Source organism: Tamandua tetradactyla, chromosome 20 (assembly GCF_023851605.1).
Source record: "Tamandua tetradactyla isolate mTamTet1 chromosome 20, mTamTet1.pri, whole genome shotgun sequence".
NCBI lineage: Eukaryota > Metazoa > Chordata > Mammalia > Pilosa > Myrmecophagidae > Tamandua > Tamandua tetradactyla.
This window is the reverse complement of record NC_135346.1, coordinates 49,687,335-49,703,295: the sequence shown is the minus strand read 5'-3', so window position 1 is coordinate 49,703,295 and position 15,961 is coordinate 49,687,335. Positions and strand designations below refer to the sequence as shown.

The 15,961-nt window shown below is 43.7% G+C and overlaps 1 protein-coding gene across 3 annotated transcripts in view; it reads right to left on the bottom strand.

Annotated features, from left to right (window-relative positions):
- Window positions 1-7,145: 7,145 nt before the first annotated feature.
- The window catches only part of WWC1 (WW and C2 domain containing 1), a 164,372-nt gene continuing 155,556 nt past the window's right edge, over window positions 7,146-15,961 (bottom strand). For all 3 annotated transcript variants that reach the window (XM_077137600.1, XM_077137601.1, XM_077137602.1), the window contains exons 20-23: window positions 13,021-13,113; window positions 10,736-10,969; window positions 8,874-8,995; window positions 7,146-7,911 (exon numbers count right to left, since the gene is read on the bottom strand). In XM_077137600.1, the coding sequence (XP_076993715.1) occupies window positions 7,845-7,911; window positions 8,874-8,995; window positions 10,736-10,969; window positions 13,021-13,113 (516 nt within the window). In that variant the 3' untranslated portion in view covers window positions 7,146-7,844. The remainder of the gene's footprint in view (window positions 7,912-8,873; window positions 8,996-10,735; window positions 10,970-13,020; window positions 13,114-15,961) is intronic.

Below are 15,961 nucleotides of genomic sequence, written 5' to 3'. Positions count from 1 at the left end.
AGGTTTTCCAAGTGTTCCTGTCATCACTATTTTTGCCATTTCTTTGTCACTGTATTATTTACGTGGCATATCTCTTAAATTGGTTCACTTTTTAAACTTACTTTTTATCATCCTAAGCAGTAATGTCTCTAAATTCATGGGATTGGTATGTAAGTTATATATAATCTAATGTATGTTAAAATAAATATAAAACTATAAATATAAAAAATTTCACCACATATCACCTATAGTTTTTCTTGTGCACCACCAGTGGTACTCATGCCTTGCTGTGGGCAGAAACACTGCATCAAGTCAAAAACCACTGGAAAGTGTTTGCTCAGTCATATAACTGACAGGACTGGAATAACAGGACTGGAATTAGAACTTGGGTCTTAGCCTAATTCACTTACTGGACAATTTTTTGAGGGTCTGCCATCTGTTGGGGATTGTTCTGGCCTGGAAATAAAATGGAGAGGAAGATAAGCATAGTACTTGCCCTCCTGTTCCCGACAGGAGCAGATAAAACTAAGATTTATAAGTAAACAAATGGAAGTGGTAAAGTACTGTAATGCCAAGATTGTGTTCTTTTGTCACTTCTCTGATCAGCTTTATATATATTTATCAGCTCCTCTATGGTCAGTTGTAAACATGTGACTTACCATGTTCTCCTAAATAAATTTGTTCTGTCGCATGTGCCCTAGAAGAAGGCTTATTTGTGTGTAGACCAGGCTTTTGAGTTTAGTTACTCCCAAATTCTTCTCCATAGTAGACTGTAATAACCTTCCTGCCATCTATTAATAACTTACATGTGTTCAGTGCCTACTGATTCTTCTCACAATTTAATGAAGGAAGGCAAATCATTATTTTTATTCCTCCTTTTCAAGATGAGGAAACTGAGGCATCTTGCTCAAAATCCTGGAGCTAGAAGTAGGTACAGTTTGGATATGTAACCCAGAATTCCTGGGTTCTAGAATCCCATACCACACCCCCGAGTGCCCTGCAAGCAATGGAGACTGCAAGCATGTTGAGAAGAAATGTAAGTAATGTATTCTACAGATAACAGTAATCCTCTTAAGGTAGAAGAGGATGTTTGGTCAATGAGAGGGATTAGAATACTGAGTAAAAGCAGGAGAGCTTGACTACAATATTAATGTCCATCAATTAACATTGTAAATCCATTCAGTGGTACATTACATGGTTGTTAGAAAGAATGATATGTAATAAGTTAGCTTACAGATAACTTATTAAGGCAAGGTGTAAGACAGTAAAAAAATAAGATCATATATGCAATGCCTATCTCTGGAATGACATGGATGAACTGGCAATACAGGGTATTTTAGGGAGGGAACTGGGCAGGCAGAGGAGAAAAGTAGGAAGAAAACTTACTTGTCACCTTAATGAGGTAACTCAAGAGCAAATGTGAGATTTAATCCCAGCTCTACTACTTAACCAGCAGAGTGATGTTAAGCAAGTAGCTTAACCTCCCTATGCCATGGTTTCCTCCACTATAAGACAGGCATGATAGTAATAGTATCATAGGGCTTCATACTTTTTAGGGCTATTGTGAGAATAAGTGAGTTAAAAATAAGTAAACATTTTAGAGCAATGCTTGGACATGTAGTGAATGGAAGGGTTTGCTTCTATGGCTCTTGAATAGCATTGGATTTTTTTTTTAACTTTTTAAAATTATGAAATGTAACATATATACAAAAAAGCAATAAATTTTCAAGTACATTTTAACAAGTAGTTATAGAACAGATTTTAAAGTTTGATATGGGTTTACAAGTTCTATGATTTTTCATTTTTTCTAGCTGCTCCAAGACATTGGCTAGCTGCCAGAATGCAATATACCAGAAATGGAATGGCTTTTAAAAGGGGAATTTAATTAATTGCTAGTTGAGAGTTCTAAGGTTGAAAAAAATGTCCCAATTAAAACAAGTCTATAGAAATGTCCAATCTAAGGCATCCAGGAAAAGATACCTTGGTTCAAGAAGGCTGATGATGTTAAACATTTCTCTCTTAGCTGGAAGAGCACATGGCAAACATGGTGGTGTCTGCTGGTTTTCTCGTGGCTCTACAAAAAGGACTCTTTCCAAAATGTTTCCTCTTTTAAAGGATTAATGGATGGAGTCACAACTCTATGGAAGCTATCTGATCAAAAGTTACCACCCACAATTGGGTGGGTCACATCTCCATGGAAACAATCAAAATGCTCTCAGCCAGCAATATTGAATGAGGATTAAAGTATATGGTTTTTCTGGGTTCCACCACAGATTCAAACCGGCATAGAGACCAAAAGAAATATTGCTATAATGATTCAGCAGTCATACTCATTTGTTAAATCCTGTCCTCTGTTATAGTTGTCTTTTTTTGTGTGTGTGTGAAAAATAACATATATACCAAAAAAAAGCAATACATTTCAAAGTATATTGCAACAATTAGTTGTAGAACAGATTTAAGAGCTTGGTATGGGTTACAGTTCCACAATTTTAGGTTTTTATTTCTAGCTGCTCTAATGTACTGGAGACTAAAAGAAATATCAGTGTAATGATTCAGCAGTCATACTTATTTGTTAAATTCTTTCTTGCACATTTTAGGGGTGTTTGGGCTATGGCCATTCTAACTTTTTCATGTTGGAACGGGATGTTGATAATATGAGATGGGGGATGAACAAGTTGATGTTCTGGAGAGGCTGGCCCCTCTGCATTTCAGGTCTTACCTGGTCCAGTGACCCCTCTGGAGGTTGTAAGTTTCTCGAAAGTTACCCTAATGCATGGAACCTTTGTAGAATCTTATGTAATGCCCTCAGTATTCTTTAGGATTGGCAGGAATGGTTTTGGTTGGGGTTTGGCAAGTTGTGCTAGGTAGCAATGTCTAGCCGAAGTAAGTGTAAGAGTGACCTCCAGAGTAGCCTCTCGACTCCACTGATACCTTATTTGTTAAACTTCTTTTGCCCCTTGTGGTCAGGATGGCATTGTTGTTCCCATGGGTCCAGGGCTGGGCTCATCCCTAGGAGTCATCTTCAGTGCCACCAGGAAGACTTTCACCCCTGGATGTCATGTCCCATGTAGAGGGGAGGGCATAGCCACTGGATTTTATGCAATGTGCAAGTATTAGGTACTAAAATAATAGAAATAATTGTTATGAGAATATAAGGGCAAAAAAGAAAAAGGACTGATTTCAGGGTAAATAATCTAATTCTTTCTTCAGAAGAATTGAAACATCTTGTATGTGTATTAGCATAGAAGTACCAATCACTTCTGCTCATACCCCCCTGTATCTTTATGCTGAGGATGGTGTGCATGTATGTATGTGTGTGTGGGTGCACTGAACTTGACCAGAGAGAGGCCTGCACCCCAGCACCTAACAAGAGCAACTTTCAGTACTCCTGTCCAACCCAGAACCTTCCTTGCTTCCTGATTAAGAATGACAAAGGAGAATAGACTAAGCATACCTTCATTCATTCATTTCTTGAATATTTAATAAGGACCCACACTGTATAAGTTCCAACAGAAAATCAATGATTTTGTTTTAAAATCTTACATTCTAGGGGGAAGAGACAGACTGTGAGGATTGTGCCATTTTGAAACTAATAGGTACCCCAGAAAGGCAAAGTTTTAATCCTGATGCCAAATTGTGGGGCCAAATCTATAGTTTAGGGTGGGAAACTTTGGCTGAATTGTTCCCATGGGAATGTGATACACCCAGTCATTGTGTATCACATCTTTTGATTAGATGGAGATGTGACTCTGCCAGTTCAGGATGGGTCTTGATTCGTTTACCAGAGTCCTTTAAAGGGGGAAGCATTTTAGAGAAAGCTCAGATGCAGAGGTTTGGAGGACAGTTGCTTCAGGTATGACGGATGGATGGATTTTGGAAGTGGCTTGGAGCGCCAGCAGAGAGCAGATGCCTGCTGGACACGGGCAGAGCCCGGCAGATGCCACGTGTCTCTCCCATGAAAGGCTTAGCAACCCGGAACCCAGAGCTGTGTCCTGGTGGAACTGAGTGAAGGCCCACAGGCGCTTAGAGAGGAAACCACTGGCATCAGAAGTGGAAGCAACAAACTGGGAATAAGGATCAGCAGATGCCAGCCATGTGCCTCCCCAGACCAGCTTACTTGAGCCAAGGTATGCCTTAATTTGGACATATATATGGCCTTAGAACTTTAACTTGTAACTTTGTAAATTCCCTTTTTAAAAGCCATTTCAGGGCGGTGCAGTGGTGGCTCAGTGATAGAATTCTCACCTGCTATGCCAGAGACCCGGGTTTGATTCCCAGAGCCTGCCCATGCCAAAAAACAAACAAAAAAAGCCATCCCATCTCTGGTATTGCTTTCCAGCAGCATTAACAAACTAATACAAGAATGTAACAAGATTATTAGAAAGAGAGACGGTGCTCTGAAGGCAAGTAAGGCAGGCTTATTGTTAGTAAATGGTAGGGGTATGGGAAGGTGGGGCGGGGCAGCACTGGATAAGGTGGCCTGTGGTGTGGAGGGCTCTGAGAAGGCTTGAGCTGAAATCTGAATGGGAATAAAGAGCTTGTCTGGATGAAGACCTTATGAAGCCCTGGAGGAAGGGTGTGTCAGTCAGACGGGATCAGAAGTATAAAGGCTCTGAGGAAAAAAGTATAAAGAGAATGAGGACAAGAGAGTCCAGCATGCCAGAAAATTAGCAAGGTGATAGTTAACTAGAAAAATCTTAGTTGTTAATCTTTCTGGGAGGGTGAAAGCACAAATTTTGTTTGTATGTACACTGTAGTCAAAAAGGCAAACTTGGCTTCATGAATGAGGTAATCAGACACAGCAAAGTTTGCTGAGTGTATTTTCTCAGATGAAACCCACAGGATTTCATGACTTTATTCTTCAAAACCAAAGTTTCAGGGTCCCTGCAGTTAGGCTTCAAGTGACCTGGTGACACCCTGAAACAGAAACTGGAATTGAAAGAGGAGAGAGATTGTGGAATCAGAAGATGAGATTTGCATCCTAGTTCCAGTCACTTACTATGGGGGTAGCCTTGAGTGGGTCATTTCACATTTCTGGGCTTTTTTTTCTCGAAGAATGTAGAGAAGACACATGCACAATTATGAGTGGAAATTTCTTTATTTAGTCTTAAATTTCTTGCAAACAACAAGAAAATATTGGTGGCTCACGAGTGAACCATTTATTGAGAACACAATGCCAGTGCTTAAAGGGGACCCCATACACGTTGTCTTGTTTTCCATACACATCCTCCATTAGCTGGTGAAGCACTGAGGCACACTTCTCTCAGTAGGAGAATTTGCTCCACTTAGCTTTTCCCATAAAAAAGGAGGGTGTTGTGAACTGTTTTCCTAGAGGTGGATGCTGTAGGGATGCAAGAGGGCTGACTGAGCCTTTTAGAGTGAGCAGAACATGATACAGTGTGACTGAGAGATAGAAATTCATCCCTGTACCTTCAAGTTTTTATTGAGCGCTGTTCTTGTCAGGACTACAAGTGGGGCAAGGATGCTTCTGATCTCTGGTGTCAATGAATTCAGACCCTTCTGTTTCCCCACCTCTTGCATCTGCTTTCTGCAAGTTGGCCTCACTTTCAAAGGCCTTTTGGCCCTGCAAGGCTGGAACCATGGCAACAGATAGTTTTGGGAAGAGAAAAATCTAGTGTGTCATTCCCAGGTGGAAAATGCTAGGTGCCTTATTTCGCCTGAGCTGCTGTAATAAATATTGCTGTTCGGACAGCAGGAATTTATTGTCTCACAGCTTTGGAGGTTAAAAGTCCAAAACCAAGGTATTGGCAGGGCATGTTTGCTCAGGCACTCTGGTGTTGGTTTGCTGGCAATCCATAGCTCAGTCTTGGCCTCCATCACATGGTGTCTCTGCCTGTCTCCTGTCTCTTCCTGTGGCTTCTCCTTCTGTGTCCAAATTCCCTTTGCTTATAAAGACTCCAGTTATATTGAATTAAGGCCTACCCTGATTCAGTTTGCTCTCATCTTAAAAGGATCTTTGAAGATTCCATTTACCAGTGAGTTCAAACCTTCCCCATAACAAGGGAAGGCCCATGATTGACCCAGCTGGGGTCACATGCCCATCCTGGGTCTAATCATGGCAGACAATGGGATGGGCCACTATGCCTGTCCACCTGCCTCATTGCTGTGCCAGTGTCCTTACCACAAGGGCAGGGAAGACTGCAGGATCAACAGGGACATCAGCCTCTACCAAGCACTAAGCTGTGATAAGCATGAAGGGACCACAGGAGCAGCAAAAGGCGCAATCTGTGAGTTCTAGTACCTGGTACAGCTGGGTTGGGACAACACTGTTACTTCTGTGAAGAAATCACAAAGCAAACCCTTCAGGTGTGGGGTGCAATTCCAAGGATGGGGTAGAATTTCAAGGAAGGAGAGAGAATACATTGGAGACTGGTATGTTCAGAGAAGTGAAGCCATAAAGGAAGAGGAAGCTCTGGGGTTAGTGATGGGAAACTGGACTAGATGGTTCCTGGCCATTGAAAGCCCTGGAAACCATGCGGGGAAGAGCAGTGGCTCCTAGGCCTTTGTGGGTTCCTTCTACCTGAGTAGAAAGAGCCATGTAAGGAATGAAGTGTGGGATGGGAAAAATCTGAGCAGCCAAGCTCACTCCCTCAATTAACTCCCCACCCCACAATCACCTGGAGAGGGCCATGTGCACCAGTGCTTCCTGGATGAGTTACTAACAGGAGGCAGGGCCTTACTTCTCTGCAGCCTCTCTGCCTGGGCTTCATTCACATTAGAGAAGCAGGTTCCTTAAACTGCACTGTACATAAGACTTACAGTGGGAACATGGTTCAAATGTAGGTTTCTGGGCTTATCCAGAGAGGTGGGTTCCAGGAATCTGCATTTTAGCAAGCTGCCCCAGGTTGCTACTAGGGTACTGACATGGCTGGTTGTGCTGCAGACTCTGGTAAAAACTGCACAGGACAGAGAAAGAAAGGAGGAAGAGATTTTGTTGTTGTCATTGTTGCTATTTGTTTGTTAAAGGCTGACTACTGATGGTCTGTGACAGCCCCAGCAGAGCAGTCATTTGAAGTGAGCAGAGTGGGCAAAAGAAAAAACCTTACAAGGAGTGGGGATAGGTGGGAGGAAAATGATTAGAAAGGGGGGAGACAAAAACCAGGGGTAAAAAACAGGTGAGGGGCAGGAGAGAAAAAGAGAGAACGTTCTTTTAGAAAGGCCACTTTATTGAAGAAGATAAAACTGAATGGAGTTCTCCGCAGCCCTCCCCTCACATCAGTGGCTTCACTGGGCATCTGAGACTGGCTGGGCAGGCCTGTCACCAGCATGAGGTGCTCGGCCCACTCTCCACTGCCTATGTCAATCAGGCGACCAAATACAAACACATCACAGCTCAGGAAGACTCGCGGATGCACCTCAGAGTCCCCCAAATGGTTCCTGGACATTTTTTTTTTCTAATATGGTACAAAATATGTTAACTAGGAAAGGTCAGCTGTGCTGTGACATCTGCAGGACGTCCTTTTAGGATTAGCGTCCCACAAATATACTTATTGCAGTAAAACCTCTAAAAGGTAGAGCTGTACAAAAAAAAAATCTAAACAATTTTAAGAAGAGCAGCATCTTAACACTGCTTAAGTTCATTTAAATTTTGTTTCCCCAAAAATACATTCCTAAATATACAAACTATACAATCTTGTCATTTGAATGCTGGTTTTTATGTTTTTTGTTTTTTAATAATAATAATAGAACCTGAACTAAAAAAAAAAAATCCATTCATCTTCAAACCAACAAGTGTTAGAGGACTCATGACTCGGTACCTTCATATAACATCACATAAATAACTTTAGCCACAGTCATGTGTTCACAGCGTGGTCAGTGGAACAAAGAAAATACTTTAATGGCGATTAGACGTCGTCTGCAGAGAGGGTTGGGATATTCATCCGAGGCCGGGTAAAAAATGCCATCTTCTCCCTATAAAAGACACCATCCGCTTAGAGCAGGTTTTCCAACTTCACTCTATGGACATTTGGGGCCAGATAATTCTTTGTGGTGGGGACTGTCTTGGACATTGTAGGGTATTTAGCAGCATTCCTGGCCTCTATCCAGTGAATGCTTTTGGCATCCCCTCCTCTAGTCATGACAACAAAAATGTCACCAGACATTGTCAGACATCCCCTGGGGGGCAGAATCATCCCTGGTTGAGAACCTCTGGACCAGAGGATCCATTTGCATGGCCAGCCACCTTCAGTTCAAATCAAAGGCCTCTCAGGGTTTAAAAGGACCCTCAGGCCACTTCCAGTGTTTTAGATTCCTAATTTGTTGAAACGTTAAGAAATGTTTAAATACGGGTATTCAAATTATAGTATATTTTTAAAGTTTATATTCCACAAATCATTTAGTTACTATTTCTTCTAAGCCCATACACAAACACATGTAATCTTATCTGAGAGAATATTAGAAGTCTAAATGCAAAGCCCTCTGTGAATGAGGCCCGGGCCAAATGGTGTTTGCGGCCCTCCCGGGATACACCGGTTCAGTAGCAAAAACGGGCCTCCTTGAGCTCCTGGGAGGCAGCAGGCAGAGCCAGGGAGGCAAAGAGCCTCCTCACCCACAGGCTCATTTATCACCCAGCCAGTCCTCCACAATTACCGGTGATGGAAACGGTAAGAGGAAAGGCCGGAGCAGGTGGCTCATTCATTAAACAAGAGGATCCAACAAATTAGCTGGAGTGTGTGGGGACTGATAAAGACAGGCGAGGGAAGCGCACTGCAGAGCGCATAGATCGCCAGGGACAGCTCGGCAGAGGATAAACATCTGTTACAGGAAGAGCTGGCGTTCTGCTAGAGGCGGAAGCAAGGGATGGGACAGTGAGAAGAGGACTAAGACTGGGAGGGAAAGGGAGAGGGGGGCTGGCTGGTGCGCATTTACCTTACCTGAAAGACTGCACTTCTGGGGGCTCCTTACAGCTCTGGCCCCGCAGCCTCTGCACATCCTTGGCAGCCGCCCTCATCATCTTGTCTGCCTGCAGCTCACCCTTGTGCTCTGCTCGGTCAATCTGTAGGGCAAAGCAGGCAGGGCCGTGAGAAAGCAGACAACCCTCAGGGGGAGAGTTTTCTGTCGCAAAGGAAAAGTTTATCGTGGTCAAAAGACCTGAGGGTTACATAACTGGCACTTTCACTCTTCCTGCCCTACTGTGGGATAGGTTTTACTCAGAATGATAAGGGAAACTGAAAGGCCAGATTTTCAGGGTCTAGGAATAGAATGCCTGCGTGGATCTTTAGGATATAGGATGAGGGCTGTTTGGTAAAATGACCATATCTAAAATCCTCAGAGCCACTTTAGGAAGTTAGATTTTAAAATTGCCCATATTGGGCAGGCCACAGTGGCTCAGCAGTCATAGTTCTCACCTGCCATGCCACAGACCTGGGTTCAAGACCCGGGTTCGTTTCCTGGTGCCTGCCCATGCAAAAAAAAAAAAAAAAAGCCTGTAATTTACAGATGGGGAAATTGAGGTTCAGTCATGTTAAGAAACTTCTCCAATATCCATCAACTAAGAAGTGGTAGAAACCCAATTCCAAGCCATGCAAAGTCAGGCTTAAGAGCCTTAGGCACAACATTACACCCATTCCTGATAGAAATCTATGTAAGTACTTCCAAGAACAAACTACAAAGAGCCCCAAAATATCTAAATGTCATTTACTTGAAAATACTACATGAAGACAGAATTTGGGTCCATGCTACCATCATTTAAATGGTTCTTTAGTAGAAGGTCATTATTAAGCAGTCCTGAATGTACTACTTTTTCCTATTTGAAAGGGCATATTTTCCTAGTTCATTAGGACACCTGTGCACTTGATTTCTCATTTCTTTTTGCCTTGGCTACCAGGCAGCTCAAAGATAAATGTGATGTACAACTATAAGTAGGTTAATTTAGGTCTGGGATATACTTTTTTCCTTCTCTTCCTTAAAGATTTCCAATTTTCTATTTCCCCTTTAATATTCTTATGGTAATCCTGTTTATAAGTATATAGGGTATAATACATTGATAAATACATCTTTCTAGAACTTTGAAATTGCCAGAATCAACTTGATGCTCTCATATTAACCCAAGCTTATGGTATCCAGCACCACCTTCCTGCCCTAAGACATCACTGCCTGCGTGGAGAGCTGGGATTTCAGGTCAAAAACCAGCTGACAGCCCTCATCCTGTGTAAAGTGCTCTGTGTAATGTCTGACTGTGTGCAGAGGGAACTAGCAATGGTCTGTCATTCCTGACATGGGTGGAAATTTGGGGATGCCAGGCCAGGGGTGTGAGCAGATTTATCCTCCTAGTTGTCTGTCAGCTCACCTACCTGGGCATGATTGGCTTTCTCCCCTCTGGAAATGCCTGCTCTGTGGGACTGCAAGGGCAGTGCCCAGGCACTAGTGTGGGCAGGTGTCCTAGCCTTACTCTGTTAGAGTATTTGCCCTTGCATAGATTAGGCACCTAATATGTTTGATAAAGGACTGTATGAATGAATAAATGAATAAGTAGGAATAATAAGGGCTTGCAGACATAAACACACAATCACAGCAAAAGGGTCCTTGCAGTGAGGTTAAGAGTTTTTAAGGTTTACTTACAGAAGGGATTCCTGAATCCCTTTGCTGCCTGGGAATTAGGGGTCCTTGCAACACTCAGTGGCCCACAGAATGGTAGGGCCAGTTAAAAACTCTCAGCTCTAATACCTGTGGTAGTGACCGTCCTTCAACAGCAGAATGCGCCCAGCTCCCCTGCCTTTCTGGGGCAGCCACTCACCCGCCTCTCCAGCATCTTCAGCAGTAGGCGGAAGCGCTCATCTTCGCGCACCCACTGTGGCAGCTCCTTTTCCCCGTGGCTCTTGGCTTTTTCCAGCTGCTCCTTGAGCTCCTTCAGTACCAAGATCTCCTGAGTCAGCTGGCTGTGCCAGGTCCTCGTTGCCTGCAGGTCTAACTCAAGGTCCAGTGAGGTGCGGATGAGGCGCTCAGCTCGGAGGGATTTCACTGATGAAGGCTGTGAGGGGGGGAATGGTTTTGGCCTGTTAATAGAGGGCACCAGCCGAATGAACCCACACAACCCCTTCCTTTGAGACTGCAGATACCCTGCTTCATTTATCTGTGGGATTCCACTCTCCTGTAAACCTGTCTTTAATAGTCTCACTTATACAAGCTCATATTTATTGAGCAGTTATGTCCCAGGCATGGTGCTAATGCTTTACTTCCCTAACCTCATTTCATTTTCACAAAAACCTGATAAGGTCCCGTTATCATCCTCCTTGCACAGATGAGGCTCACAGAGATTGTCACACAGCTAAAAAAGTCTAAAGCAGAGGTTCCAACCCAGGCAGTTGGCTCTTGACCCCACCCCTGACCCAGACACTGTGCTAGCTTCCTAGTCTCAGAGCCAAGGGTAGAAGTCAAGACTTCTACTCTTGTTCCTAATGGACACCTGTAGATTTTGCTTGCCCAGCATCCATTGCCCATTTGTTTAATACCAGCACTCTCATTTTCCCTTGGGGACACACTCCTCCACTCTCCATCCAGGTGGTTTGTACGGGTTTCAGGGAAGAAAATGTGGCCTAAGACTGGCCAGTCAAAATTTACTGATTGTTTCAGGGGTGAGCATGTCATCCAAGCCCAGAATACCCTACAGTATTCAACTCTGGCAATTTTGTTGAACTATCTGGAAAAAAAGACACCCAGAGTTTGCTCCCAGAAGTTGCTAAGCCAGCAAAATATAAACCTGGAGCTGATGATGGTCATCTTTATCATTATATGGGATGATTCTGTTTAAGAATTAAGCTATATGGTGGGAGGAGTGACACAGGAAGGAGACTAAGGCCTGATGACATTGTCTGAACTCCTGGATCAATTCACTCCTGAAACTAGTAAAACATCCAGGTCTCTTCCATTAAATGAGCCAATACACCCTTTCACTTTAAGCTATATTTGAGTTAGGTTCTTCAGTTATCTGTATGTAAAAGACCCTGATTAATACAACCATTAATTCTTTTCCCATCAATGCCCAACAATAATTTAAAAAATAAATTATTATTTTTTTACCCTTTTACTAAGATACTGCAAACTACCATTCTGTAGAGAGGGCAAGGACCTGAAAGGAGCCTCTAGTTGCTAACAGTAGCCTCCAGCCAGTAGCTATCAAGAAGCACTCTCTCCCTTCCCTGTATACTCTCTTCTGATTTGCTTTCTCTCCCCTGCTCTCTGTCTAGTTCTTACTAGAACTTGGCTGGGGAGAGGGGGTATGGGGGTTCCTTAGACAAAGGACCAGCTCCTGGTTCTGGGGTGTCAGAAGGCAGGTGTGCAAGAGATACAACTAGCCCTTCCCCACTGCTGGCTTTGTGCATAACGTTCCTTCCCTGTACACTCTTTTCCCTGCTGTTGCTACTTCTTTGTCTTCCAACATTCTAGCCCTCGAGTCTCTTTTGGTTCTGCAAACTTACCAGAACCACTTCTGTGAGGGACCCTCTGCATCTCTTGCAGCTCTGAGTGGTAAAAGACAGACTCAGGAGTAGGCCCTCTACCTAAAGCTAGTCCTGTGTCTAATGCTTCTGTGCAGGGCCAGCCTAGGGCCTCTTCTCTTTCTATTTCCTACTTGTCTGAGAGAAGCCCATTCACACTTCCCTGCTTCAGGTCAGTTCAGCTTCCCTGATGGCAGGGAGGGTATGAGAACCTTCAGCTAGCCAGCTCAATCCACCATGCATGTCCTCTAGCACCTGGCATGGTTGGTTGTTAATGACCTTGATTTCTATCCAGGAAGACAAAGCAAATGTATGCACATTCCTCATCCATCCTATTTACCATGATAATAACAATGTTACAACATCTGTCCTTTAACACCTTCCCCAGTGCCTCCCCAAACCTTTCAGTTCACAGACTTCCCTTTGCAAATATGACCTTGTGTGCAAAAGCGACATTATTCAAATCAGTGGCTGAGGAGGGATGGGTCAGACATTCCTGATGATGGGTGTGTGTGTGAGATGCAGGATTTGGGGACAGTTGGGAGGAGCAGGCATGCAGATAGCTTCGAGGTAATAATACTCTTACCCGTTTCATCCTTACGCTGCGCCGCTCGAGGGAGTTTCGAACAAAAGGTGGCTTTTTGGAAAGAGTTGAGCTATCACTGTCACTCCGATTCAGCTGCAAGAAAAGTGCCGTGGAAAATTAAGCATGGATGGAGTACAATATGGAATTTCCCGGGGCCAGGAGGGAGGTCAGGTTCCCCACTCAGCCTGGTCCTTCTTCTCCTGTGCCAACACACCTAGAGTCACCCTTGCCTTGGACCCACAGGAGGCAGGCTTCATTCAGACCTTGCTTTCCTTTATGGGAACATTCATTGAGCATGTATCATGTGTGATGCACACCGCCATTTGCTAGACATGCAGGGCCTCATTTGATCCTTACAACAACCCCATGCTATGGGAGCATCATTATTTCACAGAAGAGAAGACACAGGCATAAAAGTTTGTAAAGTTGGAGAGCTAGTAAGCAGCACAGTGGGCAGTGAACCTCCAGGGCGGGCACCTGCAATCACCAGGACAGCTTGCTCCCTTGGCCTACTCCACAAAAGTCTATTTGAATCTAGTCTTCCTTGTTGCTCAAAGAGCCCACCTTTACTGGCTCAAATGGAGACAAGGGCAAATTGATTGAAAAAAAAAAAAAGAGCTGCTCACAGGCAAAGCCTCAGGTACCATCTTCTTGGAAGAGATGGGGGCCAACAGGCTTGGGGAGGGCTCAGCTGAATACAGCTATCCTCCATCATAATCTCCTCAATCACTGGTTTAAACTTCCCCAGAAGGCTAACATTCCCCTCCATAGCTAGAAGGCAGGTGTGTGGTCAAGATGAGCGAGTTTTTCTACTAAGAATGTGCCATCTCCACCCAGGGGGACTGTGGAGGGAAGGTCCAGGTGATGGTACATCCTGGGAAGTGGATGTGGGGAAGGGGTGGGAGGTGGGTGTGGTAGTGGTTTCCTTCTACAGTCAGGTTCCAAAGTTGGTGGGGCTGCCACAGACCAGGGCTACCCAGCCTATTCCAGCAGCTCTCAGCTCATTGCTGCACGTCTCTCCTGAGAAGCTGTTAGTGTCGTCATTCTCATGGTTATTAATAATTATTAACGATAATCATATTAATAGTCCTGCTAAGTTAATGAACACAATAACCCCAGGGTATTCTTTGATGAAATAACTACTGCAGTAGGCAGAGCCTGCACAAGAACCAGGAATAGAAAACCATGAGAAAACTGAGCCCCAGAGATGATAAGACGCATCTATGCATCATGCAGCTGGTGAGCATCAGAACAAGAGTACAAGGTATGCTGGACTCCAGGACCATGCCCTTTCCTGGTCTCTAGATGCACATATGGCTCAGAGATGACACAAATGTGCAGAACGACAGGTGGGCCACTTGTCAACTTTGGTAGATTCATCTAGATAGACTGGCTGGATATAGTTTGGGAAGGTGGGTTGGATACTACATTGTTTCATTTCAAAGGCGGCACTTGTAGAAGATGTGCTACAATAACAGGAAATATGTATCAGGACAATTGATCCTTCCATTGCATTGATTATGTGTTAAAGACCATGTCATAAAAGATCTATGAAAGCTACAATAAGTCTTGAACTTGACATTTTTTTATTTAAAGGTATTTTCGTGTGTTTAATCTCAGACATAGTATAGTCTTGTGGTAGTGTTTAATAGCAGAAAGACCCCCCTTGGCAAGTGGTTCTAAGCAGCAGAAAGGCTGCAGGCTTTAGAGTCAGATTCCAGGCTTTGCCAGTTAGAAGCTGTGTGACCTAGAACAAAACACTTTGACTTCATGAGCCTCAGCTTTGGCATCTATGAAATGGAGTTAATACAATTTGCCTTGTAGGATTGTTTGTGAGATTAGAAGACAGGAAATCTCTTTTTTTTGGTGGGGGACACGGCTAGTTAGCATTAGAAATTTCAGCTTATGGGTGGGGAAATCTCCACCATCTAAGTCTTGGTAAGAGGACAGCCCACTTCCCATTACTGAAAAATGAAAGCACCAGAGTCTTGGCTTGCACAGTTGTCCTTGCAGTTAGAGGCAGGCACAGGACTGGGCTCTCCCAACTGGATGCAACTGTCCCAGACTCTGAATCACAACCTGGTGAGTTGGACCCAATTCTCTGTGATAGATCCCCTCTGATTTAAGCAGGCCACACTCTTGTTCCACAAACATGCTACATTTATCAGAACCTTAGGGAGAAGCCATGTGCAGTCAGTGACAGCAGCAGCAACCAAAGCTTCCATGGCCAGCAGTGACAGGAGACCCGTTGGGGGAGCTGGTACTGAGACCAAGGCAGCAGTATGGCCAGCTGGGGGCCAAGTCCTGCAGCAGCACTGATAGGGTCCTCACCCGACCGGCTCTGCGGTGTGGTTTTGGCTGTGATCAGGCCTGCCATGTTCCTACCTGACTTCTTCTTCTTCTTTTTAAATTTTTATTAATAAAACCAATCAACATACAATACGAACATTCTTTTTTTCCATCACATAGTTGTATATTCATCCATGATCATTTCTTACAGCAGTTGCATCAGTTCAGAAAAATAAAAAGAAAACAGAAAAAAATTCATATATACCATACCCTTACCCCTCCCTTTCATTGATCACTAGCATTTCAATCTACTAAATTTATTTTCACATTTGTTCCCCCTATTATTTATTTATTTTTAATCCATATGTTTCACTCATCTGTCCATAAGGTAGATAAAAGAAGCATCAAACACAAGATTTTCACAATCACACAGTCACACTGTGAAAGCGATATCATTATACAATCATTTTCAAGAAATGGCTATTGGAGCACAGCCTTGCATTTTCAGGCAGTTCCCTCCAGCCTCTCCATTACCTCTCGACTAACAAGGTGATATCTATTTATAATGCGTAAGAATAACCTCCAGGATAACCTCTCGACTTGGTTTGGAATCTCTCAGCCACTGACACTTTATTTTGTCTCAATTCTCTCT